The 27,341-nt window shown below is 38.8% G+C and overlaps 1 protein-coding gene across 1 annotated transcript in view; it reads left to right on the top strand.

Moving 5' to 3' along the window:
- The first annotated feature begins 273 nt into the window (after positions 1 to 273).
- UTP20 (UTP20 small subunit processome component) overlaps positions 274 to 27,341 on the top strand; it is an 83,790-nt gene continuing 56,722 nt past the window's right edge. Inside the window, exons 1-20 of the mRNA XM_054574638.1 lie at positions 274 to 489; positions 1,448 to 1,528; positions 4,764 to 4,830; positions 4,940 to 5,072; positions 5,388 to 5,576; positions 7,873 to 7,954; positions 8,680 to 8,817; positions 9,272 to 9,427; positions 9,990 to 10,136; positions 10,220 to 10,354; positions 11,509 to 11,586; positions 13,453 to 13,631; positions 18,909 to 19,061; positions 19,193 to 19,281; positions 20,800 to 20,905; positions 22,823 to 22,973; positions 23,232 to 23,294; positions 24,140 to 24,298; positions 25,561 to 25,637; positions 27,106 to 27,185. Of these exons, the coding sequence (XP_054430613.1) occupies positions 445 to 489; positions 1,448 to 1,528; positions 4,764 to 4,830; positions 4,940 to 5,072; positions 5,388 to 5,576; positions 7,873 to 7,954; positions 8,680 to 8,817; positions 9,272 to 9,427; positions 9,990 to 10,136; positions 10,220 to 10,354; positions 11,509 to 11,586; positions 13,453 to 13,631; positions 18,909 to 19,061; positions 19,193 to 19,281; positions 20,800 to 20,905; positions 22,823 to 22,973; positions 23,232 to 23,294; positions 24,140 to 24,298; positions 25,561 to 25,637; positions 27,106 to 27,185 (2,308 nt within the window). The 5' untranslated portion in view covers positions 274 to 444. The remainder of the gene's footprint in view (positions 490 to 1,447; positions 1,529 to 4,763; positions 4,831 to 4,939; positions 5,073 to 5,387; positions 5,577 to 7,872; positions 7,955 to 8,679; positions 8,818 to 9,271; positions 9,428 to 9,989; positions 10,137 to 10,219; positions 10,355 to 11,508; positions 11,587 to 13,452; positions 13,632 to 18,908; positions 19,062 to 19,192; positions 19,282 to 20,799; positions 20,906 to 22,822; positions 22,974 to 23,231; positions 23,295 to 24,139; positions 24,299 to 25,560; positions 25,638 to 27,105; positions 27,186 to 27,341) is intronic.

Here is a 27,341-nt window from a genome sequence, read left to right as displayed (position 1 = left end):
TACACGCTTTATTGTGAAATTACAGATGTAAAGAACTTCGCAGGGTGCAGGACACATAGTAAGTGGTGGAGAGTGTTAGCTGATAAAGATGACAAACGTGCTTCCTTTTGTAATAAAAAATACACATTTTTCTTACACACCTCTACTAAAGTGAGTAAAATTCCACCCACATACAAGCCAGCCAGCGCCTGCACCCCTCGGGCTCCCCAGAAGCTCCCCCGAGCGTGCGCCTGCTCCATCCCCGTTTTCCGCCCACGTGACCCCCTCAGGCTCCTCCCCGTCTCCAATATGGCGGCCTCCAGGGGCGCAAGCCGCACGTGAGATTCGGGTTGGACACCAGGGCCTCCGAGAACGCAAGTGTGTCCGCCAGTTTCCGCTCCCTACCTGTGGTTGCATCCCTTCGACCCTTCCCCAAGCGCTCGTGGGCCCTGCCCCGTTGCAGTCATGAAGACAAAGCCCGTTTCCCACAAGACCGAGAACACACACCGGGTGAGCGGGGAAGCTTGGGCCAGCAGTCGTGAGTCTCTGGTGTCTCAGCCGTGGAACTGTCTCGGAGTGGTACTCCCGGGGCCGCAGTGTTCTGGGCCAAGTGTGAATCGCGTGTTCGGAGGTTCCGGCAAAAGACGGGCTCTCCTGGTGTAGTAAACATGGGATGGGGAAAAGGTCTCGCAGCAAATTTCGCTCGTGGTTTGTGGGGTCTGGAGTGCCTGGGAAGCGTCTTCAGTCCAGAGTTAAATTCACTCGCACAGACTAATTCCTTAGAAGCTGCTCTCCCCTGCCAGTTTATCTTTAAATGCCACATTAGGAGGCGGGCCGGTGGGAGAATGCGAGTGATTTCCACGAATGGGTACTACACCATTTTCTCAGTTTGTCCCTCCGTTTGAGAGTTTCTTCGTAATGGAACATCCTCAGGTTTATATATGTTTAAAACACTATTATTGTAACGATTTAGCCAGGTCTCTTTGTTTTTATAAGGGCTGTGAAACCTAGCAGTAGACCTAGCAAGGCCACGTTGCCAGCTTTCCAGTCTAATATGGAAATTTTACTTGAAATGACATAACTGAAAGAACTTATGCAAACATATTCATAAAAGTATTCTAAATATTATCTCTGTATAGTAGTGCAGTGCATTTGTTTAAGGCTCTGTGTCGGTTTGTTTTTACACTTACCTTTTGATTCATCAGTGATATCTACTTTTAGTTTCAAAACTCATACATTTTATGATTGACTGAAAATACAATATAATGATATGTAATGATAGTACATAAGGAGTATATATGAAGATATACAGTGGTAGTACATAAGAAGGCTATGGAAGCTTCAACCATTCGACTTTCAAGAGGAAGTTGTCCACATGTGATTATTATACAGCATTCAAACCTATACTGAAGTTGTGATAAATATTAAATGATGATGTATCTTAAATATGCTCCTCCATTCCCCTCAGTTTCTTACATTTGCTGAACGATTGGGGAATGTGAACATCGATATCATTCACCGCATCGATAGAACGGCAAGCTATGATGAGGTAAGAGAATGTTAAACTATCCAGTCTTCAAGTATTCATAATCAGCTTGTTGTGTCTCCTCTTGAAGAGGATCGTTCTTCAAGCCATTCCTTTATGAACATAAAAAGCATTTAGACCTGTCTAATACAGTAGTGACACATAACAAATTATATTTAAATTAAATGAAAAATTGAAGTGCTCAGTAGTCATACGTGGCTAGTTCCTACCCTATTGGACAAGTGAAATGTTTCCATCATTGCAGGAAGTTCTGTTGGGTGATTGGGTGTTAGACAGCTGATTTGATGCTCAGGTGGCTTCTGTGGTTCCAGCCTCTCCGTTTCCCCCAAGCATTCCCAGCACTGTTGCAGTACCATATTCTGAAACTACGATTGTAAAGAGATTTTTAGCAAGTGACTTTCCTGGGGCTTTGTTCCCTCTTTTATAAAAAGAAAGGGACTACAACTACGTAATTTTTTCCCACCTTTTACCATACTCTAACTCAATGACACCTCTCTCAATAATCTTGCTTTTTGTTGTTTCAAATAATTATTTCTCTGCCAGCCTTTAATGGTCCTGTATAATATACTTTCAGTTTAGGGATTCAATCTCAATTCTTAACTATTTGGCACTTGGCTCTAGTCGGTCTCTGCTTGCTCTCTTTGAATGCCTTGTCTCCAGTGTGTGAATTCAGTGTGTTAAATGACATTATCTAGGAAAGAGCACATAATGCTTTATGAACTCATAGTCAAGGGAGCTTAACTTCAGTTCCTTGGAGTGAAGGGGAGGGTGTCAAAAATAATAATGTAGACCAAGTGATAACTGAATTTAGTCTTGATGTTTGTATAGGTTTTAGCATAGCAAAGAAGATAGGGAAGGCTGTTTAGGCTGAGGGAGAAGCCTGTATAAAGGAACAGAGGCTAGAGAATGCATGTCACATTCAAGAAACTACAGGGCAGTTTATTGTGGTTATAATTGTATGTTGGGTGCATGTTTATGTGTGTTGATAATGACTGGAATGTAGGAAGAGGGACCCGGTGAGAGAGAATGAAGACGGAATAATCAAAAATCATAAAGGTCTTCGTAAGTCGAGCTAAGGCTGGATTTTACCCTGAAGCTGTGGGATGTCATTCTAGGATTGTAAGAAAGGGGAGTAAGTGACATGACGAGGTTTAATTTTAGCTCTCTCTCACGTTACTATGAAGGAAAGAGCAGGACTGGAGTCAGGGTTAGCGGTTGTGAGGATTTGGCAGTTACGTAAGTAAGAAATGATAGTGGTAGTGGTGGTCAAAGGGAGAGAAGGGCACGATTTCAGAGATACTACATAAATAGAACTGATCGGACTTGTGACCTGCTGGATATGCAAGGAGGAAGGGAATGGGGTTAAGGTTTTTGGTTATAACAACTAGGTGGTTGAGGATGTGATTCATCAGGATAGATTTATAGGAAGAGGAGTATGGGATTGGCTTTGTTTAAGGCTTATTATACTTGATGTACCTGTGGCTCTCCAAATGATGATATCCAAAAGCCATTTGGATCTGGTGACTTCAGAGGTGGAATTACAGATTTAACACTCAGCATATAGTTTATAGTTTAAGGCACAGGAGAGATTGAAAGTTGTAGAGGAGTAAGTATTAAGTTAGCAGAGAAGACAGCCTGGCTGGGTGGTCCAGAATGGCCTCAATCAAATAAAAGTCTGACTGTTGACTTAGGACTTGTTGGTCTAGGTTGTCATCGTAGCCACTTGCTGTCTAGTGAGCTGGATTAGGCTTCTTTTCTTGCTGGCAAAATCTTTCCAAGACAGTGAAAGCAGAAATACGAAGCCTGTTAAAGACTAGCTCTGGCAGTCACAGGGTCATTTCTGTTGCATGTTATTAGTCAAAGCAGGCAAGAGGCCAGGCCAGATCCAAGGGACGAGGAAATAGACTCCATCTTTTGGGGTAGGGTCTGCATATCGCAGTGCAAAGAGACTGGGGCATCGTCTATCACAAAAGGTAGACATGTGCCAGTCACAGTATTAGGCTAGGAATGCCTTCTACGTGTAGGTTTTAAACTATTAGATATATTTCCCTTCTGCCTTAAGAGACACTGAACAAAATTTGATGAGATTCCCTTTCTTCTTCTGTCTTCTCCCTAATTATTGATTTTTATTTTATAAAGATTCCCAAAGCACAGTGTAAGGATTTAACTTTTTTGAGACTGTGGAAGGTCTGGCACTCTGTATATGTGCTTATGTATTTGTTCTCTCTCTCTGTCTGTCTGTCTCTCTCTCTCTCTATATATATCCATTTATAATATGTTTATATGTATATGTGCATACACATACATATACACATACATATACACATGTATGGTAATAATTTATTGGTTTTACCTTTCAAAGTACGAAGTAATATAAATTATGTTAATAAGCTGAATAATGAATGTACTAAGGAACTTAGGCAAACATAGTATCTCAACCCCCCAAGGAAACTGATGTTGGTAGTTTGTTATGTGTTATCTTGCTTGTCTTCCATGCTTGTCTCTCATACAAATATGTGCGGACATTTATAGAGGTCCTTTTTTAAAAAGAAAAAAGGGATCATACTATACACTTGACTGTGTGACTTTTATCACCTTGGGAGGTATGTCATCACCGTCCTTCTTGTTCGATATAGATCTTTTTAATTGCCACATAATATACCTTAATATGTACAGACCACAAGTTATTCCAGTCACTTTCCTATGTTAGATATTTAGGCTTTTTTATGCCCCCCCCACTACAATAATGCTAGATAAACATCTATATACTTATATCTTTGCAAATTTTATAAGAAATATCTCCAAAAGAGGAATTACTGGATCAAGGGGCATACTGCTTTTAATTTTAATAGATATGCCATGTTACTTTCCCATAATCTTGAAGCAGTTCATATTTCCAAAAGTAAAATGAAAGAACTGTGAAAAGTCAATGCATATTTCTGGGCCTAAAAGTGTAAAAAACATGGAAAAAAGGTTTTTCCCTTAGTATGACTATTATATAGGTTTTAGAGAATTATTTACTGCAACCAAATCAACAGAACTTGTTTTTATTAAGCATCTGTCCTTATCATATACCTGAATACCTTTGAAGTATGTTAATTAATGCCCTTCAAAAGAAAAGTTTAACTCTTAACTCTCATCGTCTTAAGATATTAATACATCACTATTCTTATTTACTGTGATTATATCCAGTTTGTCTTTGAATTGTCTGATTAATGGACTGCTTTCATCTTGACAGGAGGTTGAAACCTACTTTTTTGAGGGTCTACTGAAATGGAGAGAATTGAACCTTACGGAACACTTTGGTATTTTCTACTTTGTCTCTATTTCACTTGTCTTTTACACTTGATATGTTCAAAACAACTAAATAATGGAGTGATGGAAAAGCAGAACATGTTTTTTTTTTCCATCTAGGAAAATTTTACAAAGAAGTTATTGACAAATGTCAGTCATTCAATCAGCTGGTCTATCATCAAAATGAGATAGTTCAGAGTTTGAAGACTCACCTGCAAATCAAGAACAGTTTTGCCTATCAACCCCTTTTGGAGTAAGTAGCACATTGAGAGAAAGCTCAAGGCCATTTGTCTGAATTTTATGATTGGTTGTGTTTTATAGCTATATGCCTTAGATATGATGTTTGTAATTTAAAAATAAGAATTTACCTTTTCTCTTGATCTGAATATTAGTGCATTGCCATAAAGCAGAATCTTAAGTATATACTTTTATCTCTCTTGAGACGTGATTTAGGTTTAATTAATTCTGTTATCATAGGCAATCAGTTATCATTTATGAAATAGATTTGCAGTACTCGTTTTTTGGTCTGTATGTCTCACAAATGTTACTTTTCTTATTTTTAATTCAGTTTGGTTGTACAGTTGGCAAGAGACCTGCAAACAGACTTCTATCCACATTTCCGGGACTTTTTTGTGACTATTACCTCAATCTTGGAGACTCAGGACACCGAGTTGTTAGAATGGGCTTTCACCTCACTGTCGTATCTTTACAAGTACCTGTGGAAGCTCATGGTGAAGGACATGCCTAGTATATACAGGTGACCCTTTTCTCGCTAATATAGGGGTTTATCTTTTTCTTTCTCTTTTTTCTTGTTTCCTTTTAATTTTCATTATATGTTATTGACAATTCAGTGCATTTCCATTGTCTCCAAAAGATCTCTCATGCCCGTTCGCAGTCAGTCCTGCTCCCCACCTGCGTTAGTTCTGAGAGCGAAAGCAATGTGTGTATGTGTAGTGTTCAGATTGCCTCTGTTAAAACAGCTGTGTGCCTAGGGCCCTGAATGGAATCATCTTTCTCAAGATGAAAGAGCACAGCCGAAGTGGTCCACAGTTTACTTCAGCGGTCTGCATTGACCTGACCTTTTCTTATAGCCAACTGTTGAAACCATAGCCCCCTCCCTATTAATGCCTGGCTTGGCTTTATAACCTCCACTACTGTTCCCGGGCACCTTGACCAGAAGTAAAAGCTTTGTACTTGACCCCTCTGACGTCCTGTTACCACTTATGTCACACAGCTTCTGTTAACAATTGTTCATAATGGAATGCTATCTTCCACAAACCTGTAAACTCTTCAAGAACCTCATCTTAAACATCTACATTTCCCCGGCCCTCGTCATACGTATTAAGCCAAAAGAGGTGCTCAGTATTTGTGACCAAATAAGAACAGGGAAAGAGAATGAATTCCAAAGTAGATTTTTGTTTAAAATGAGGGAAAGATTATTTATAATTTCCTTCAATCTGGGACTTGATGGAATTTTCCGCTTGGTGTCCTATGTACTTTAATTGCCACATGAATATGTAAGATAAACTCTTCTCCTCTCTTGCCATATAGATGTGGGTATGGGATAAGACTGTAGAATTTTGTTTTTGTATCACCCGCCTTGACCCTACCTTCCTTTGAACAAAGATGGAGAAAAATATTTTTCCAGCCTTTAGTAGTTCTCAATGAAGCTTTTGGTCAAGTGTATTAGAAACCAAGATTACTTCATTAAAAACCAACAAGATCTTGGGGGGTTATATAGTTTATTTAGTTTCATGAGTTCTGTTACTTTCATATCCCCTAAGTCAGGCTCTCTAGTTCTAAATTTATTTGCTTTTACTATGACATCCTCAGCAGCCTGAATGTTTTTATTTCAGCATTATTGAAACCGAAGTCAATACATTCCCACTGAAGCTAACTCTTCTCATTCATTCATGTGTTCTGTAAATATGTGCTTAGTGCCAGGCCCTGTTCGGTTGCCCAGTTTCTAATAGTGATCCCAGCATCTTCCCATCACTGAGACGTGGTGCCTTAGGGACATCTTCGACCATGTCTTCAAGGTCTCCAGAGCCTCATAATTCTGTTATTAGTGCACTCAATCAGTGCAGTGGATTAAGCACTGTCTGTGTGTCAGGCACTTGAGATACGGTCGCAAATAAAATATAAAAATCCCTCTTCTTTCAGAGTTTACATGGTAGCAGAGAGAGAACATCTTGGACACATGCCTGGCATGCGTGGGGATTGGCAAGGAAACTTGGGTGTTTGAGCGGCGCGCAGAAGGGAGAGTAATTAGGCGATGTCAGGGTCATGGCAGCTAGGGAGTCAGGTCAGAAAGAGCCTTGTGGACACTATAAGGGCTTAGGTTTCATTGCAGGGACTTTGGGTCCACCCTTTGCCATTCCCTTCTATCAGCAGCCTCTTTCATGTCCTTGTTCATCCGAGCTTGTGTGACTTGAGCAACTTTCTCGTTGGACTGCCAGCCTCTTTCTTCCTTTATATGATCCTATATATTGCTGCCAAAATAATCTCTCTGAAAATACTCATTTCTTTTTTAGCCAATATTAGTACCTGCTATGAGCAAGGAACTGTTGGGTAATAGGGATACGACAAAGATAGGAAGAGACCAAACTCCTCAGCTTGGTGTTCAGAACCATTTCTTCACGAGGCAGCATTATCTGCACTGCCTGACCCGACTGGCAACCTCCTTGTTGTCTCTTACCTTGGTTTTTCCCATCTCATCTTTGATCTCGCTTTTATCTCTAGTGATAAGCACCTTGATGTTCACCTGAATTCTTTCTGTTATTCGGAATTTACTACAAGTTTCAGCTTTTCCTGGAGTCCTTTCTATGAGTCCAGCGCCACTGATCCTGTGCTGCTTAATTTCTGTGACCTTCAGTCTTCTGTTCCAATGTGTGGGTGTCTTGGTAATTGAATGAGTTTTAAACATCTTGTTTTATACCTGTTACATATTCCTTGCCAATCTAGTACAGTGTTGGTTGGATATATAGTTGACATGTAATGGCACTTTGTTAAAATTATAATTATTAAAATTGTCTTATTTTTCTCATTGATAGGATGTATAGTACCCTCCTGGCTCATAAAAAACTACATATAAGAAATTTTGCTGCTGAAAGCTTTACTTTTTTGATGAGAAAGGTTAGTCTGATGTTTCATGTTTATTGCTCATTAATCCTCAAGAATCTGATGAACAAAAGCTGATCTTTTATAATGTGGTTATTGTGGACTACTTTTACACACACACACACACACACCACACCACACCACACCATACCACACCACACCACACCACACCACACCTGTATTTTGAATTTATCATACCATAGGTTTACTCTTCTCACTAATGTCAAATAATTTGAGTCATTCTTCTATTATTATTTAGGTTTTAGGTTTTTGGTAGTTTTCAGTGTCTGTGTGTGTGTGTATACAAGTACCCCCTAATTCAAGCCAGTAAATACATGGACAGTGAGGTTAACTGGAATTTCTACAATGATTTCCTGGAAGAAACAGATTGCATAATGTCACTTGTATTGGTTTCCATAGTAAACTTTAGTTTTATAATGAAATGAGAACATTGGTATTAATGTGTTTCGTACTCATAAAATACATGATTTTCTATAAAAATATGTTTTCTTATGTAGTTTTCCTTGGTACATACCTTATGCCAGTGAAGTGATCACTCTTTTGTGTTACAAGTGTTAGTATACTGTTATAGTAGTTTGAGGTTATGACAAGTGTCTATTCCTTTTAGAATTTTGTCCTAATTATATTATTTGAATATGAATCTGTAGAACAGTGAGTAAAATTTATTTGAATATGTTTACGTTTTAAATACAATGTTCCACTTACATTTTGTGTTTTAGGTTTCTGATAAAAACATACTTTTCAATTTAATGTTTCTTGATCTTGATGAACATCCCACAAAGGTAGAAGGAGTTGGACAGTTGCTCTTTGAAATGTGCAAAGGAGTGAGAAATATGTTTCACTCCTGTACAGGAAAGGTAAATATTACGGGGTGGAATGCTTGGAGTCTGTGTGAAAGAGATTAAACAGAAAAAGGATTTGCTGCAATGTAATGGACAGAAGAGTGCTGAGAATAAATACTACTAAAGGGGGAATAGTAAGGCTTTAATAGCAGTGTTTACCTAAAGTAGGCTCTGGATCACGAGGTATTTTTACTCATAAGATCATTGCTTTCTTTTTTATCCCGGACTCTAGGCGGTAACAGCAATTGATTAATGAGCAAAGGTGGGTGTGGTGGGGGCAGCTGGATGATAAGATTCTCATCCTATTTTGGAAATTCCTTTTGAGAGAGTTAACCATCAGAGTGCCATATCCATAATTATTCCTAGATTCGATTTTAAGGTAACTAGTATGATCAGAGTGGGGAATCACAGTGTAATACTTAAAATGTGGGTTTACATGTTTATTTTAATGATTCTTGGATTCCCATAGGCAGTGAAGCTAATTTTGCAAAAACTAGGACCAGTTACTGAAACAGAAACTCAACTACCATGGATATTAGTTGGAGAAACACTGAAAACCATGGTCAGATCTGCTGCGTGCTACATCCACAAGGAACATTTTGGTATATTTTTTGAATGTTTGCAGGTGAGTTCTAATTTTTCAGGGTTCGTATGTGATAGGAGTCTATAAGAGTTGATTGTTTTTCCTCGTTTAGCAGATGACTACTGGAGATTGTATTTTATAATTGCCTTTATACTTTTACACACTTATTAAGGTTTTCCTTCCATCAGCCCCCTGTGCTATTTCTGTTTGATTTGATACTTTGAGACGCAGTAGGGCATAGTGATTAAGAGAGCAAGCTTTGGAGCCAGACTGCCTGTATTTGAATCTTGGCTGTATTGCTTATCACTAGTATGACTAGGGGAAGTTATTTAAGTCTCTTCCCCCTTCTTTTCATCTGGTAAAAGGGATAATAGTATTGATATTTCCTCCTTCATGGTGTGGATTATGAGGGAATGCTTATGAATAACAACTGTGCGTTCAGAGGTGTTAACTGTTTTTATCCTTAGTAAATCCCAGTAAAGGTGTTTCCCAGTGAAAATTTGAACTGCTTCACATAATATTTTCATTATTCAGTTAACAGATGAATTAGATATTTTATATTCTCTCTTTTAAATATTCTTTCTCTTAAATTCTTTGTTTGCAGGAATCACTCCTGGATCTACATACAAAAATAACACAAACTAACTGTAGTGAGTGTTCTGAACAGATTAAAAGGTTGTTAGAAACATATCTGATACTTGTGAAATATGGAAATGGATCAAAGATAACCAAGCCTGTTGATGTTTGTAAGGTGAGTTCCCAATTTAATCTACTTAGAGTTTGGTCATTAAAAGGTGATTGCTAAATGTGCATTGTTTTTTCTTTTATTTATAGGTATTGTCCCAAACATTACAAATAGCCCATCTCTCCACATCTTGCCGGAAAAGCCTCTTGGATGTAATTTCTGCTTTGATCCTAGGCGAAAATGTTTCCTTGCCAGAGGCCCTCATCAAAGAAACCATAGAAAAAGTAATTTACTTCAGCAAATATTAATTGAATAGTTAATAATATGCTTAGTATTGTGTAACCTGGGGAGTATAAATGAAGCATGGCAAAGGCTCTACCTTCAGGAAATTTATAGTCTTAGTAATAAATCTTTGAATTGAATCACATGCTGTAATAAGGAAAACAAAGTGTGATGAAAGCTAAATCCGTTTGGCAAATGTACACCAAATATGTACAGCCTACATTGTGCTGGGTATGGACTAGATTTCACAGTGGACACTATGATGCCTCTGGTTTTTTATTGGAAAGTAGGGCCCTGAAAGCGAATAGTTACAATTTGTTGATTTACTCTATCGACATCATAGAGAAACATAACAGTTAATTCTGTCTGGGGTTGAGGGACAGATTACTTTTCAAAGGACTGGTATCTGGGATACTCCTTAAAGGCTAAATAATGGACTGCCTGTTAGAGAAAGGGTTAAAAACTCTAGGAAAGGAAACAGCAAAGATGTGTTAAAAAAAATCTATGCCATCTAGGCATGTGGACACATGAGGAAGTGTGATGTATATCATGTCAGCAAGGCTGTGCTTGGCTTTGAAAAGTTAGGTTGGATATTATCCTGCAAGTATTAGAGGGCTTGGGAAAAATTTTTAGCAAGGAAATGATTTGATGAAGTTGGCATTTGAGGGAGTTTAGGAGGTGGATTGGAGGGAAGTGGGATTGAAAGTAGATGGGTTAGACTCTTCTAGCCGCATGTAGTGCAGCCGAAGGAAGTGTAGAGGAGGATGTAAAATGTGCTGCTGGCTCTTACATAACTCTCCGTAGCGAGAGAGAATCGAACAGCTGTGGGAGAGCCCTGTGCAATCGCTAGAAACGCAGTGCCCTTCCCACCCTTGTAGGCTCCTGTGGAGAAGGCATAGCAAGTGGACAGACAGAATTCTGATTGACCTGTGCCCACCACTCCCTCATTCCAGCTGCCCTCCTGGGAGGGCCGAGTGCCTGTGTCTCCCATCTGGGTTTGTCCCTCTGCATAGCTGCAGAGAGAGCAGCCACGTTCTTAACTTGTATCAAGCATCCCACTACTCTCTGCTTGCAAGTTAGAGGACCTGGAAGGTTTTGAATGGGGAAAGTACTGTCTGTATACTTACATTAGTATTTTTTTACATGTGATCCACAGACTTTTGAGAGCCAATTTGAAAGACGTTTAATTTTGGATTTTTCTGAAGTCATGTTTGCTATGAAGCAGTTTGAGCAGGTGAGCAAAATATTAAGTTTTGATTTGTTTTTAATGTCATGGTAAAATAAATTTGAAACCCTGTGATGCCTGTGTGTGTGTGTGTGTGTGTGTGTGTGTGTGTGTGTGTTGTTTAGAGAAACAGAATCAGTATTGGATGTTTTTATTCATATATATTTTTTAAAGCAATTACGTATATATTCCAATTTTAGATCACAAGTGAAATTTTATTCCATATGCTAAGGCATTTAAAATGATACTAGGTAACCAGCTTGTTTTTAATTTTTCAATTACAGTTGACTTTCAGTATTATATTAGTTTCAGGAACCAGCTTGTTTTGAAATAATCCTTTTGGAAGTTACAGAACCATGTGGTACAATAGGAAAAAAGAAACTGTTTAAGGGACATTTACAAATTTAAAGTACAGAAAATAGTTTCTCAAACACTGCATGGGAAGTATGTTGCAAATTCATTCATTGCTACAAAATCGATACCCAATGGAATGAGACAGAAATCTTTCTCATCAAGTCCTGAATTTATTTTGATGTATTCTTTTCCCCTCACGCCCATCCAACATTTGCCACCATTTCTTATAACTGGTAATCTTACAATATACTTCATGGAACCTACCTCAGTATCTATTCTCTCATTTTTCTGTTTAGTCTTTAGTAATATATATTATCATTTATCTCAAAAAAAAAAAAAAAAGCCTTCTTTGTTCACATTCTAGCCCTGTTTCTCCCTGCCCAGTGAAGACCCTTTATCTCACTGTTTTGTGTTTTTAGTAACTGCATCTTTTTCTTCTTTCCTGTTCCCTTTGGTCTTTTATAAGTAACGTTATATTTATCAGATTACTCTATGGTGTTTAAAGTCAAACAGGGCTAAAAGGCAGCCGCTTGATTTCCATTCCCATCCTTCTCACCAGGAACAAACCACCTAATGATTTTTAGCTATTTTTTTTCTGGTATTTACTTTATATTTTAAATCACCTGAATTTACTGCATTTTCTCTATGCCTTAGTTGTAGCCCTCATCTGTAGACGTCCTCCTGTGGTAGATGGATTCTGTTTCCTTTCCATCTCTCATTTTTCTAAAGTTGTATCACAGATTTTGGCCAAATTCATGTTCGCTTTATATTTAATCCTCATTTTCCAAAAAGGATTATTTTATAATTATATTCCCTTTTTTGTATACCTCTCATTTTTCCTGAAATTGCATCATTCTTTAAAAACTGGAAATTGGTTCCTTTGACTAGCTGATCAGTGAGCCTTTTCCATACCCTCATGGAGTGCCATCTACCCGGCACATGGTCAGGTCATTGAGCAGCTCAGTTTTTTTCCTCCCTCTCTGGAGGCGTCCCTCCTGGAGCAGTTTTAGTCTGAGTGGGTTGTTTCCTCAGCCCACTGCACAGATGTCAGATGAGCACATCCTCTGCTTTTCTCCTGTTTCCTGGATTTCATGTCTTCCTTGCGTCCTATTGTAGTTTACTCTCTTATTTTGATGAACATTCTTCAGAGGTTCCTTCAGAGGTTAATGGGTGTAAAATTTTGAGATGTAGTACATCTAAAAATGTCTTTATTCTCTCCTCACGCTATATTGCTAGCAGGCTGGGTTTAGAATTCTAGATTGTCATTTTTCCCTCAGTTTTTCAGGCATTGCTTGATTGTCTTCTGGCTTCCATTGTTCCCAGAACACAATGAAGCAATGCCTGAAAAACTGAGGGAATCATAACGGCATCAGACCTCTTCGTTGTGGATTCCTTTCCGTTATGATTCCTGATCCTTGGTTATGATCTATTTTTTTCTCTGCGGAAGTGTTAGAATCCTCTTTTCCTTAGGTGTTCTGAAATTTATACCTGTTAATCGTAATTTTTCTTTTTTCTTTTTAGCTTTTTCTACCCAGTTTTCTCTTCTACATTGAGCATTGCTTCTTGATTGATGACGCTGCAGTCAGAGATGAAGCCCTAGCCATTTTGGCCAAGCTCATTCTGAACAAAGCTGCACCTCCCACGGCTGGCTCCATGGCAATTGAGAAGTACCCTCTGGTTTTCTCACAGCAGACAGTGGAGTAAGTTCTGCATCTTTATTCTCTGTATTTTTGGTAGGCTCATCCACTGAAAAATAATGCATTAACAGTACTGTGAAAACTGGAAAGATGTCTGTGATATATTATGTGGAAAAAGCAAGTTGTAGAAGGGTATGTGAAGTAAGATCCCATTTTGTAAAGGTAAAAAGTGTAGGAAAGCATAGGGAAACCGATGGAAGATACAAACAGGTTAATTTGGTTAATGTCAGGATAGTAAGTTGAAGATGTGACTGGTAAATTTTTTTAACCTTTAAAAAAAAATGTTCACGTGCAATTGAAAGAAATAGTACAAAGAGGTTCCATATACCCTTCATCCAGTTTTTGCCAGTGATAACATCTTATATAAGTTCACTGCACTATCACAACTAGAAAATTGACAATGGTGCAATGCGCAATTCCATTTATGTAATATTTTGTACCTACAGCTAAAACAAAGAATTCTTAGACTAGACATCAAAAACTTGACCTGGCATCAACCTTATTCAGAGTTATCGGTGTTGCATGCGCTTATCTGTGTGTGTGTGTGTGTGTGTGCGTGTGCGTGCGTGCGTGTGTGTGTGTGTGTGTGTGTGTAAGTGGTTATAAAGTTCTAGTAAGTTATGGCATGTGAAGTCAAGGTACAGAGCTGCTCCATCACTAGAGTGATCTTTGGTGCTGTAATGGCCACACTCACTCTACTGCTCCCCACTCCATCCCCGCCCCTGGGAACCACTAATTTATTCTCCATTTTTATAAATTTGGCATTTTAAGAATGTTATATAAATGAGTTGTACAGATCGCCTTTTGAGATTGACATTTTTCACTCAACACAGTTACCTTGAAACCCATCCAAGTTGTGTGTATCAGTAATCCATTCATTTTTATGTCACATGTCTTTTGACGTGCTTATTGCTGAGTAGTATTGTTTAATCAGTCACCTTCTGGAAGACAGTTCGGTGAAGCCCAAGTTTTGGCTATTACGAATAAAGCTGTTAGAACATTCCTGTACATAACTTTTTGTTTCTCTGAGCTAAATGCTGCAAAGTAGACGTGGATTATGTGATCAGTGTGTGCTGGGTGTTCTAAGAAACTGCCACGGGGTTGTCTGGAGAGGTCGTGCTGCTTTGTATCCTGGCGGCAGTGGGAGTGAGCCAGCTTCTCTGCGTCCTCAGCAGCACTGGGTGGTGGTGCTGTTTTTTATTTTTACCCGTCACTTAGGGTACAGTAGTATCTCATTGTAGTTTCAGTTTGCATTTCCCTAATGATTAATGATTTGAATATCTTTTCATATGCTTATTTGTCATGCCCATACCCTCCTTAGTGAAATACCTGTTCATTTCCTTCACCCCTTTTCTAACTCTATTGTTTTTTGTTTACCATGGAGTTTTGAGAGTGCTTTATATTTTGCAGGTGCACGTCCTTAATGTAAGATACACAAGTTGCAAATATTTTCTCCCAGTCTGTGTCTTTTCTTTTTTAGCTTGAAGGTTTTTCACAGGGCAGAGTTTTAAGTTTTGCTGAGGTCCAGTTTATCAACTCTTTTCTTTATGGGTAATGCGTTTGATGTCAATTCCGAGAACTCCGTGCTTAGCTGTAGATCCAAAATATTTTCTCCTATTTTTATAGTTTTATGTTTTACATGTAAGTCCATGATTCATTTTGAGTTTATTTTTATGTAAAGTATGAGGTTTTAGTCAAGTTTCTTTTTTTGCTTAGTATGTGTACTGCTCTGACAACATTTACTGAAGAGGCTTTTTTCCGTCACAGGACTGCTCTTGCACTTTTGTCAAAAAATCAGTTGGGCATTTATTTGTGGGTCTGTTTCTGGATTCTCTGTTCTGTCCCATTGATCTGCATGTCTATCCTATTCTAATACCACACTGTCCTGTTACTATAGCTCTAAAATAAGACTTCAAATCTTGAAAAAATATTCTTCTCCTTTATTCTTATTCAAAAATTGTTTTAGCTATTCCTGTTTCTTTGCATTTCTATATGAGTTTTAGAAGAACTTTATCTATGTCTGCAAAAAAGAAAAACACCCTGCCTAAGATTTTGTTTGGAATTACATTAACTCTATAGATGAATTTGGGGAGAATTGACATCTCCATAAGGAAACACAAAACTGTTGACTTTGTTTGCATCACATGGCTGACAAAGGAAGAAAGATGTGACTGTTAACATTGAGATCCTATACCTTTGCATTGTTTGAATTGTTAAAAGGGCTGTGGATTACTTTCTTCTATTAAAAACAATGCATACTCTGGACCATGAAGACAAAATTTATTTAAATATGTAAGAGGGTTCCTCTTACGCTCTTTCAAATAGAGTGGGTATGCTTCTAGAAATTATAAATTAGGAAACTAGTTCCATTACATGTCTATAGATAGGAATACATAGGAATAAATGATTTTCTTATTTCTTTTGGATTAGTTAGGCCTGCTGCTGCATGCCTTGAGTTTGTGCTGAGTAATCAGCTTTGAAGCAACAGCATCCCTTGAGGTGGTTGTTATTGTCCCCCCCAGTCACGCAGAGTTAGTTTTTAAGTCTAATCAGCATGTGATTCTGAAGAAACCCATCTTCTTCACACTTTGCTGGTCTTGCCGACCTTAAAGTAGCTTCTCTTTGAAAACACACTCAACTTTGCTGAGCTCTGATTCCTGAGGAATGGGTAATGAGTAACCCCTGCAGAATTATTCCCTTGGAACTTTTCTTTTAATTTTGCAACACCAAGCCTACAGATTCCAGCAGACAGATTCCTCGCAAGTGGCCAAAACTATGGGTCTGGGCAATGAGCTGCTTTGTTGGCCTTTGAGAAGTGAAGCCAAGGGCCCAACTGAGGCTGCGGATCAGACCTTCTCACACTGTGGCCTCAGCCATCTCAAATCCTTCTTAGAATGTGACATAAGTATAAAAAAATTAACATAGGCATATTGACATAAGACGAGTGCCACAGCTTCTGTGTTCAGTTCTCTGAGAAAACCTCCTTCTGCCACCTTCACAGAAATAGGATATGTGTGAACGGTCAGTCACCTTGAAAAGGCTTTCTTCCTTTGCAGAGATGACATTCTTGAGGGAGAGTATGTGAGGCAGGGAAACAAACAAGATAACTTTCTATAGTAATAAAAAGGAAAATAAAACAGGGTATCGAGAGGGAAAGTGAATGGAAAAGCAGTAGTCCTCTCTGGAAAAGGGGACCTATGTATCTGATGCAACAATGGAAGGAGCCTGCCTGGCCAAGAAAGGCTAGGCCATAGGGCTTTCCAGGCAGAAGGAAGAGTTGCAAAGGCTGTGGGACAGGAATAAGCCCAGGAAGTGTGAGGAACAAAAAGAAAGCCTGTGTGGGTAAGGAGCACTGAGCTAGGAGGAGAGTGGAATGAGGAAATTAGCAAAGTAGGCGAGGGTCAGATCACTTGGAACTGCACAGAAAGAGCCAAGCGGTGTGGATTTTGTTGGAGGAGCCATGGCAGATGTAACGAAACAAGGGAATGACGTGACTGCTAAGGACGCACTTTTTTAAAGCATCTTGATATTTTATTTGTAAGATTTTTGCAGGTTATTCAGTCCCGGTTAGTACTAGAAAGACTATATACCAAGATGCAGTGACTTTTAGAAACTGCAAGGGGAATTAACTATATAATAACCTTCAAACATTCAATATCCTGATAAGTATGAAACAAGATGGAATGCAACTTTCTGGTTCATTTTAATTATAAAAGGGAATAAAAATCTGGTAATTTCACTTCTCTTGTGTAACAAGGTAAGCAAGCTAAACATGGTGGATAAATTATAAAAACATCATTTTACGTGTTTCTATGATTTTTCTTTTGATTAGATTTGTCTTAAAGAGGACTGAGGTATATTTCATTGGCAAAAATAGAAGGAGGATACAAGAGTGCCAGAGTAGCAGATACTTAAAACTGAATGCCATATCAGAAAACATCCCTGAGGAAACACTTACCAGATTGAAGCAGCAGAGAAAGTTAACTTCTAAATCATAATCATTTTAGTGACTTTTGTCACATGCACTACAATAACTTTTGTGACATCCTTCCACTTTTGTAAAGTACAGTGCTCTCCCCTTAACCTGCGGAGGATACGTTCCAAGGCCCCCAGGGATGCCTGAAACCTCAGCTGGTACTGAACACTATGTATATTGTGTTTTTTTCCCTCTGCATACATACATACCTATGATAAAGTTTAACTTATAAATCAGGCACGGTGAAAGATGAACAATAACCAATAATAAAATAGAACAATTATAACAATGTACTGTAATAAAAGTTATGTGAATGTAGTCTCCCTCTCACAAAATAATTACTGTACAGCACTCAGCTTTTCACTTACAGGAAGCGGTTTACGGTTTCTTTTTGACATATCTGAATTGCCAGAATCCCTACCCTCGTGTTTGGGGGCCTTTATTAAATAAAATGAGAGTCACTTGAACACAAGCACTGTGATATCTTGATAAGCAAGACGGCTTCTAAGGGACTAACAGGCAGGTAGTCCCCCCCCTACAGCATGGAGAATCTGGACAAAGAGCTACCGGACATTGTGGGTGGTGCGGAGCAGGATAGTACAAGATTTCCTCACACTCCTGAGAACATGCCTTTGAAAACATATCAATTGTTTATTTATGAAATCATCTAGCAAAACTGCAGATAAGGGGTGGGGGAGAACTACTATAGTAAAACTATGTCAAAAAGGAAAGGGGAGGGTGAAGTCAGTTTATTCCAATGAATTCTCTCTCCAGTTTATTCCAATAAATTGTCTTTAAAAAGTATAGGGCCCAACACATAACTCCCCTTTTTTATTACAAAATCATAAGCATGTAATTCTTTAACATAACAATATCACACTCAGGCACACCATATGACATTTTTTGTGAAATATTCAAATTAAAAGTATAAATTATTACACCCATATATTACACCACCAACCACATTCAAGCAGGTGTTACTTCTACCAGGCCCTGTATGTTTATCAGCACGACATTTGGAAATACTTAAAATTAGAAAATACTTATTTTAAGTTATGAAGCAAGTTAAAATAGAAAACAGAAGAAAGCTGAACCAGTGGGGTTGAAAAAGGTTCTTCCTCAAAATCAGTAAATGATATACATTTGTTTGATTGTTCACGTTCAACCACCCCCTCCCTCATTTTCTCCTTTCCCCAAATGCTCCATGCATGGAAAGGAGCCTACTTGTATTTCAGACTTCTTAAAGCAAGAGCAATTACATTCTGTTCTATTTTAAACATTTGTTTATCTTTTCTTTTTTTCAGATCCTATATAAAGCAGAAGACCAGATCCAAGGGAGAAAAGGAACAGAACCCAGTGTTGGACCACCTCTTATCTATAATTCAGTTACCCCCAAATAAAGATACTACTTTCCTTTCACATTCTTGGGCGACTCTTGTCGTGTTACCTCATATTAGGTGAGAAAAGAAACCATGTTTTATTTTGAAAGAGACACTTAGCATGTTGAGTAAACCTTTATTAGCCATTCCTTGCTATTCCATGAAAAGCCAGTTTGAACTTTTCCTTTTCCTCCCCACTTTCTGGATAGACCTCTTGAGAAAGAGAAGGTGATACCATTAGTCACATGCTTCATAGAGTCACTCTTCATGGCTGTTGACAGAGGAAGCTTTGGTAAAGGTCAGTAATAATTTCCCTTTGTTCTCTTGTCTTCTCTCTGGCACACCCAAAGTCATTGTTAATCCACAGAATACCAGAGAATAGTACTAGCATTGTGTTCTGGCATAACCTTCTATGGGAAAAATGGAAAAAAGAGGGCAAGGGGGAGGGGTTGCACTTGGACTTCAGAACCTGGTGACCCAGGTTAGGGCGGCTTGAACATAAGCTGAATTTGAAGGTCAAAGAAATAAGACCCCTCCCCGTCCCCAAATTCTTGAGCCCCAGCCTGTGTTTTTGTTCCCTGTGTCCCATGCCCAGTCTGTTCCTGGTATTTACCTTATTCTCCAGGCACTTGCTTATCCTCTGCAACACACTTCTTTTTCCAACCCTCCGGCTGCCCTTGTACATGCCCTTGTTCCTTCTTCCTGGAGTTTTTTCTAGGTCTCTGTTGTTTCGCCAGTGCATTTTTCAGAACTCAGCTTAAGCACAGCATCTCTAGGAAGATGACTCTTGCAGGCGGAATTTGACCACTCTGCCCAAAACACCTTTTCCTAACATATACTTGTACATCTCCCCTCATCAGCCTGAGAATAGCAATTTAAAAGTAGGTATTTTGTTTTATTCTAGAACAGTATTTTTTTTCCCCCTAACAGTAGTCATTCATTCATTTAACTATTAAGGTGCCGGACTGTGTTAGATGCTAAGTACTCATTAGAGTATGAGGTAGACCTATCACATTTCAAGGGCTCATCCACACGTGACTACTGGCTACCTTTCATACTGGACTGTGGCTGCTTCTTGGCCTGAGGAAGAACATTCCTACCATTGCACAAAGTTCCATTGGACAGCACCGTTCTCAAGTCTGGAGCAGGGCTTGGCAAAATGTTTATATAAAGCACTAGTTAGAATTTTAGGTTTTGTGGGCCACTTTCAGATTTGAGGTGTATTTTTTGTTTGTTTTAAACAACCCTTTAAAAATGTAAAAAAAGAAACTTCACCTTGCCAGCCATAAAAGAACAGATTACCTATAAGATTTGACTTGTTGGTCTTAGAAAAACAGATGTTGGCCAACATCTGTTGTGGTATTAAATGAATGTGTAATTAATGTTAATTAAGTGGATTATGGGTGGCAGCCCTTGGATACGCAACTCCTTATAAATTGGAGACATAAAATCACCGTGGGTTTTATATGAAGATAACATCTTCACTTTCAAAAAAGTCCAGTTCTCCTTTCCTCATAAGTTGTCATTTCGATCATGCCAGTCAGTAGAACCATTGAACTTCCTCCTCATCTCAGTTAATGGAACATACATTTTTATTCTCAAATTCTGAATATGTTTTTCTGTTAAGAAAGTGAAAATCTAAGACTTCTATTTTTAGTTTCCTTCTGTTAAATTCTGACATTCGAGAGATAATTCTTTACAAGGCTCAAATTTAACTTAAGTTTGTATAAATAGCAAGTGTCAGATAAATGAGATGCCTGGTAGTTATTGTGTCAAAGATAGAGGTAATGTGGGTCTTTTGTTTTTCTGCCTTTAGGAAACTTATTTGTTCTCTGTCAAGCTGTAAATACTCTGCTAAGTTTGGAAGAATCTTCTGAACTTCTTAATTTGGTTCCCGTGGAACGTGTGAAGAATTTAGTATTGTGAGTAGACATATTTTCCATTTAACTTAATGAATAAACTATAAAAGTTTATGTTTTTGTTAAATCTTGGGCATAATAAGTCCTATTTTGATCCATTTTATACCTGAGCTATATTCACATAGGAGATGTAGAATTGATTTAAATGCTCCCATTAAAATGCAGTTCTTGACAGTCTTCAAATACAGATTCATCTTGTTAAAGGGGCATTTTACGGTATGTGTGAACTAGTATTGCAGAATTTGTAAAGGGTATTTAATGCTGATTCCTCCCAACCATAACATTACAGTGGTGCTGACCTTCTGTAACTTGTTGAGCGGTTCCAACATAACACAGTCCTCCTACTTTCATGTTCTATCTCAGCTTGATGCAGTCAGCATTTCTGGAAACTTCCCTGTGACCCTCTCACACACCAGAACAGTCCGGTTTCCTTAAGTTTCTGGTTTGGGTGTTAGTACGGGCCCATTGGCCATTCACTGGTCACCTTAGCGCCCTTTCTAAAGGACAGGCCTTCCGAAAACCTAGTGAAGTGGTTTGCCTCTGTTTCTGAAGTCCAGAACATTTTATCGCCATGCTTTTTAAAAACAGATTTATTCATATTCTTCTTTCCATAAATATTCATTTACTGTACCAGGTCCTATTTTAAGCACTGGTAGACAGAGTGAAGGAAGCACAAAATTCCCTGACTTCCTGAAACTAACATGCTAACAAGAAGAGACAATAAACAAAGTGAATAAGTAAAATAAATAGCACGTTAGGTGGTGATAAGAAAATTAAAGCAGAGGCAGGGGACAGGGAGAGTCTGGAGGTTGGGGGCAGTAGCAGTTTTAAATAGGGAAGGCCTCGCCGGCGAGGATACATGGGAGCAGAAACCCAGAAGTGGCGCAGGAGTGCCCCACGACGATGCCAGGCTCTGCGGCTCCCGTCCAGCCTCAGGGAGGAGGGAGCACCCGTGGCGGGGGCTGGGGGACAGTGCTCGTTCCAGCCGCAAGGAGCTCCTGTGGCTGATCAGGGCAAGGAATGGGTAGGAGGACAAGAGGACATAGAAGTGGGGGTGGCAGGCAACGTATGCCCTTTGGCCGTTACAGGTCCTTGGCTTTTACTTCCGAGTGGAAGGGAACATCAAGGAATTTAGAGGCAGAGGAGTGACTTAGGCCTAAATAGGATCACCCTGGCCACTATACTGAGAAGAGACTGAAGGGGAGTAAGAAAAACCAGTTGGGATCGCTTTACATTTACCCTTTACCACCTCCCCCTCAAATAGCACTCCTGTTCACCCCCTCCCCGTCTCCCTTCCACCCTCACAACCCACTCTGTCGGTCTGGTAAGTCCATGATTTCCTTCTCCCCGCCACACTCCGCACTGTCACACTGGTCGCTAGTTACGTACTCACTACCTTCTCCTGTTAGAATGTAAGCACCAGGAGGTTAAGGACTTTGTCTTTGTTTACCGATCTATCCAGTGTCTTAGAAGAGTCACTGGCACAAAATAGACACTCAGTAAATATTTGTTAAGGGAGGATGGCACACGGAGGTTAAGCAGCTTGCCCAGGCTCATGCTACTGGCGGGTGACGGGGCTGCCCTACCCCAGGGCCTGTGTGCCGGACCGTCCTCTGCACTGCCTCCCTCATTAGCTCAGTGTCGGCATAATTTACAACTGTATAGACCGAAAAGGTCGCATTGGATTTTAGTCAAAACAGCGGTTCTAATCTCTCCTCTGCCTCTAGCCACTGTGTGTCCTTGAGCATGTCACTCACTGTCACTAGACCTCGGATTCATTTCTAAAATGACGCTAAATGTCTGTATAAAACTTTTGTCTGTTCCTTTTTATGTTTCCTTCATCAGTAATAATTTTCTGTTGTAGTCCAAATGCTCTGGAGTTGATGGGACAGTGTGGGCCTAATGATGATCTTGTTGCAGAATGTTTCCATTGGAGCCGTCTGTGTTGCTGTTGGCTGATCTCTATTATCAGAGATTATCCTTGTGTGGCTGCAAAGGGCCAATTTCTGAAGAAGCTTTGATGGAATTATTTCCCAAATTACAAGCAAACATTTCAACTGGCATATCCAAGGTAACACTGTTTGGTGGTTGTGTTCCCTGTCTCTGTGTGTGGCCAATGTCTGCCCCAGCTCCTTCATCAGAAACTGCTGCTGGGGGGTGATTTCTGTTTAATGCAGTGATTCCTGACACTGACCTGCAAACTGACTGCAGCAGGTCTAATTGGGGTACATTTTCATAATTTTATAAAACTTAGATCTCACTGACTATTAATCAGTTCCTTCTTATGTTTAAACTTGGGACTTTGAGACCCTTCTTTTACTTTCTCTAGATCCGGCTTTTAACAATAAGGATCCTAAATCACTTCGAGGTTCGACTTCCGGAACTAATGGAGGTACTCTTTTTAACTGTTCAGTTTGGATAACTTTTTATAAATGTCATTTCATATGTGTTTTTATTTCCAAAATTATAATTTCATAGAAAATTCACTTTGTAAATATCTGCCATGAAAATTGAAATTTTTTTTTGGAATTATTATTCCCACGACACCAAGGCCACCGCTGAAAATCCACTGCTAATTGGTGAATATTTTTTCAGACTTTTATATACACACATAATTTAAACTAATGATGTCATGAAGGTTTTTCTGTATCAGCACCTCTGATCCTATATTATTTCTTTTGAAGTTTGAATAGCAGCCCACAGTTTAAAATACTTTATTTAACCAATTCTCTATTGATGGATGCTTAGATAGGTTATTCATAAATTTTCAGGATTGCTAGTAATACTGCAGCAAACATCCTTACACAAATATTTTTATATAGGGAAATATTTCCATAATGCAAAGTATTACTTCTTGGGGTAGAAATTACTTCTACCAGAGGTATATATATAGAATTATATAGCAGAAATATGTACACATTTTCTTTCAACAAATGTTACCAATCTATTTGAATCATTTTTAGAATTGCTTTCCTTTTTTTTAAAATTTTTTTATTTTTTATTATTTCTATGCTAGATCCTAAACCTGAATTATCTACTGGAGAATCAGTGGTGGGAGTAAAAATGAATCATTTACTACCCCTCGCCCCCCCCCCAAAAAAAAAGTATTGCTTATTTTACTTAAAACATTAACTTATCCCAGTTTTTTTTTTTTTTTTTTAGACCTTTGGTCGCATTTAACGTTTTTTTGGAAAATCACAGTACTAACATGTCTCTTGCTTTCCCCTGGCTGTTTAGGATGACGGGCTCTCGGAGCATCAGTCTGCCTTTGCTATACTACGCCAGGCAGAACTTGTCCCAGCAACTGTGAATGATTACAGAGAGAAGCTTCTTCACTTGAGAAAACTAAGACATGATGTGGTACAGACTGCAGTCCCTGATGGGCCGTTACAGGAGGTATAAAACACTGTCATTTTTTTCCTTCTGTTTATGCTTTTAGATTTGTTTGGCTGACTCTTGAAAAGAGAAACATACCAAATGGTCATCCCAAATAATAATTTTTAAAATTAGATAAATCCTTAGTTCTCTTAGGTCCTTTGAGTTGGATGGCCCTGTCAGCCACTTCAGTAGTGGTGGGAACAATTTCCTGTCCCTTCTCTCCTGAAGATGTGTCCCCTGTGGAAGGTAGGGAGTAGTAAGTGACGACAGGAGGACTCAACGTTAATTTAAAGCCTGATCTTCTCCAGATTTGTTCATTGCTGCAACAGGATTTTCTGTCCATGACCCTTGAAGACACATCACGGGTCCCTTGGGGAGGAAGGCCAAGGGGAGGCATTCTCCTTGCCATCAGAGCAGTTCTGTTCTTAGTCTGCTTTGTGTGTTAGTATCCTGTGTTATGTTCTGCTGCTAAAACAGTTAGAAACACCCCCAAATAATAACAGAACTACCATTCTGCATGATGCCTCCCTAGCACATGAGGATACTAGCTATGCCTCTCCTTGCAAAAGGCAACTGAGAAAACTTTAGACTCTGAATGGAACTCCTTTAATGCATGGTTTTTCTTTTCTTATTTTTTAAATCCTCACCTGAGGATGTGTTTATTGATTTGAGAGAGAGAAACGCAGAGAGAAACTTTGGTGTGAAAGAGAAACATCAGTTGGTTGCCTCCCATACAGTCCCCGACTGGGGATCAAGCCCACAACCTAGGTATGTGCCCTTGCCAGGGATTGAACCTGCAACCTTTCAGTGTATGGGATGATGCTCCAACCAGCTGAGCCACCCGGCCAGGGCTAATGCATGATTTTGAGAACTCAGACATCTGCTTGTGAGGCCACAGCTGCCATTCCCAGCAGACTTTCTTGGGTTCCTTGGCATTCTGTTCAAGTTTTGCCTTTTAAGGTAATGGTGGTGGCAGTGTTTGTTAGGAGGGAATTCAGTCGTGAGTCTAATCTGTTTATCTAAATATATCCTTTGAGCACGAACAGCTGGAGTGAGTTTGAACACTACATTTGTTTTAGTGGTTCTTCAGTTTGATAAATAGCAAGTGACATTTTGGGGAGAGTCGGATCTATTACTCAGTTTTTTGATTTTGTACCAACAACTTTTTCATAAAGCACAAGCTTCTTTCCAAACCCCTGGCTGTCTGAATTGGGATATTTGCATCTTGGTGCCATTCTGTTGCGGTTCGTTACCCATTTACTAAATGAGTCTAATTGCAGGTGCCACTTCGTTATTTATTAAGCATGTTGTACATTAACTTCAGTGCTCTCTGGGATCCTGTCATTGAACTCATAAGGTGAGCATACATTAAATGGATGAAGCCGCTATGTTTTAACTACTGCAGAATGATGGAGCCAGTGTTATACTCCTTCTAGGTGTGATTTAAATAATGTGTGGAATATTTATAGCCACCATAAATCCTTTGTGGAACAAGGTGAAGAAAAAGTAAACAAATTATTCTGTGTGATGCCAAGTTTTTCAACAGTTCAAATGTTACGTGTCTGTTTCTTTGTACATTGAAATAATTTTGGAGGACTATTTTTACTTTAAATGGTACATCTGTATTGTTGAATTTTTTCAGTAACAAAGTATAGTATACTAATTGCATACTTTTATTTATGTATATTGAATCATTGAGCCAAACTTCAATTTTAAAAATAAGGACTTAAAAACCCATGCTGTCTAGCATCCAAAAATCCCTTTAGCTCTAAAAAGGACTTTAATAATCACATAGAAAATACATATGCTGTGCCCCACATGTAGAAATCTGTTCTTTGGCAGATGTTTGACTTAGATGGTCTCCTCTGGCTTTTTGTCAGATTGGAAATATGTCATGTGTGGCTTCTCAAAACCCTAACTATTAGTTTTTGTTTGACAGAACCAGAATAAACAAATCCATTTCCAATTTGGAACCAATTTGTTTGCCACTTACAGCCCTTTAAAGCCATCCGACCAGTTTATTGGAAGCAAGACCTCTAACACCAACTTCATAACTTTGTTTATTGCACTTCAGGAAGAATCTGACATGTATTACCAATAGCCCACTACCAAAATTACTAGCTCCTCGATTACTGAGTGCCTTTTATGGTCTTCCATATCTGGCTGGGCTCTCCTACTGTCGGGTGCATCTTTCAGAATAACGACTTATTTTTTACAGATAGTCAACAACAAATATAGTTTGTTTCCTGTATAAAGTTTATGCATAGTCTTAGAAAACTAATGACCAAAAAGAATATAAACATTTTGAGAATGTTGTTGTTAGGATATCAAATTATCTGAACACATGATTGAGCTAATTTAAGCTCTGAAAGGTATGTGTCATGCAGTTAGTGAATATTTATTTTACCTTTGTATTAATAAGTCTACTTGAACTTGGTGGGTGAAAAGTCAGCATTTTAAAGTTAGCTTTGAACAAACAGTTTTGTGGTGGTTACCCCGGCCCCGATAGATGCCTGTCCTTCCCTTAATGGGTTATACCTCACACCCCATGCCCCACTCCTATCATTGTGCCTTAAAAATAGTGTTCTAATGGGTATCTACTTAGGTTTTTTAAAATATTGTTTAGTGTTTTTTGACTAAAAATTATTTGTGGTCAGTGCAGGCATTTTGAAGAATATAGAAAGATACAAATGTTGTTTATAACCTCACATTCAGGGATGACTTAATTAATATTTTAGTTATATTTCATTCTTTTTTTTTTTCCTATGAGATATCTCAAAATAAGGGTTATATCACCTATTTTGTTTTGTGATCTTTTTTCTTAGCTCTCATGCACATGAAATGGAAAATAAAAAATTTTGGAAAGTTTACTATGAACATCTAGAAAAAGCAGCTACGCATGCGGGTATGTAAAAGGGCATCGAGTGGGACTGGGGAAAAAAGTGGTTGTTTAGGTTGAATTTTACTGATCAATTACACATGAAGTCGGGAAACAGAAATGAGAAATGTGTTATCTTAGATAGCCTTTGGATATGGTGTATTGTTCTCCTATATTCCTAGA

Source organism: Pteronotus mesoamericanus, unplaced genomic scaffold (assembly GCF_021234165.1).
Source record: "Pteronotus mesoamericanus isolate MK-2021 breed Mesoamerican mustached bat unplaced genomic scaffold, CSHL_Meso_final contig_263, whole genome shotgun sequence".
Classification (NCBI taxonomy): domain Eukaryota; kingdom Metazoa; phylum Chordata; class Mammalia; order Chiroptera; family Mormoopidae; genus Pteronotus; species Pteronotus mesoamericanus.
This window is presented reverse-complemented; position numbering and strand designations above follow the sequence as displayed.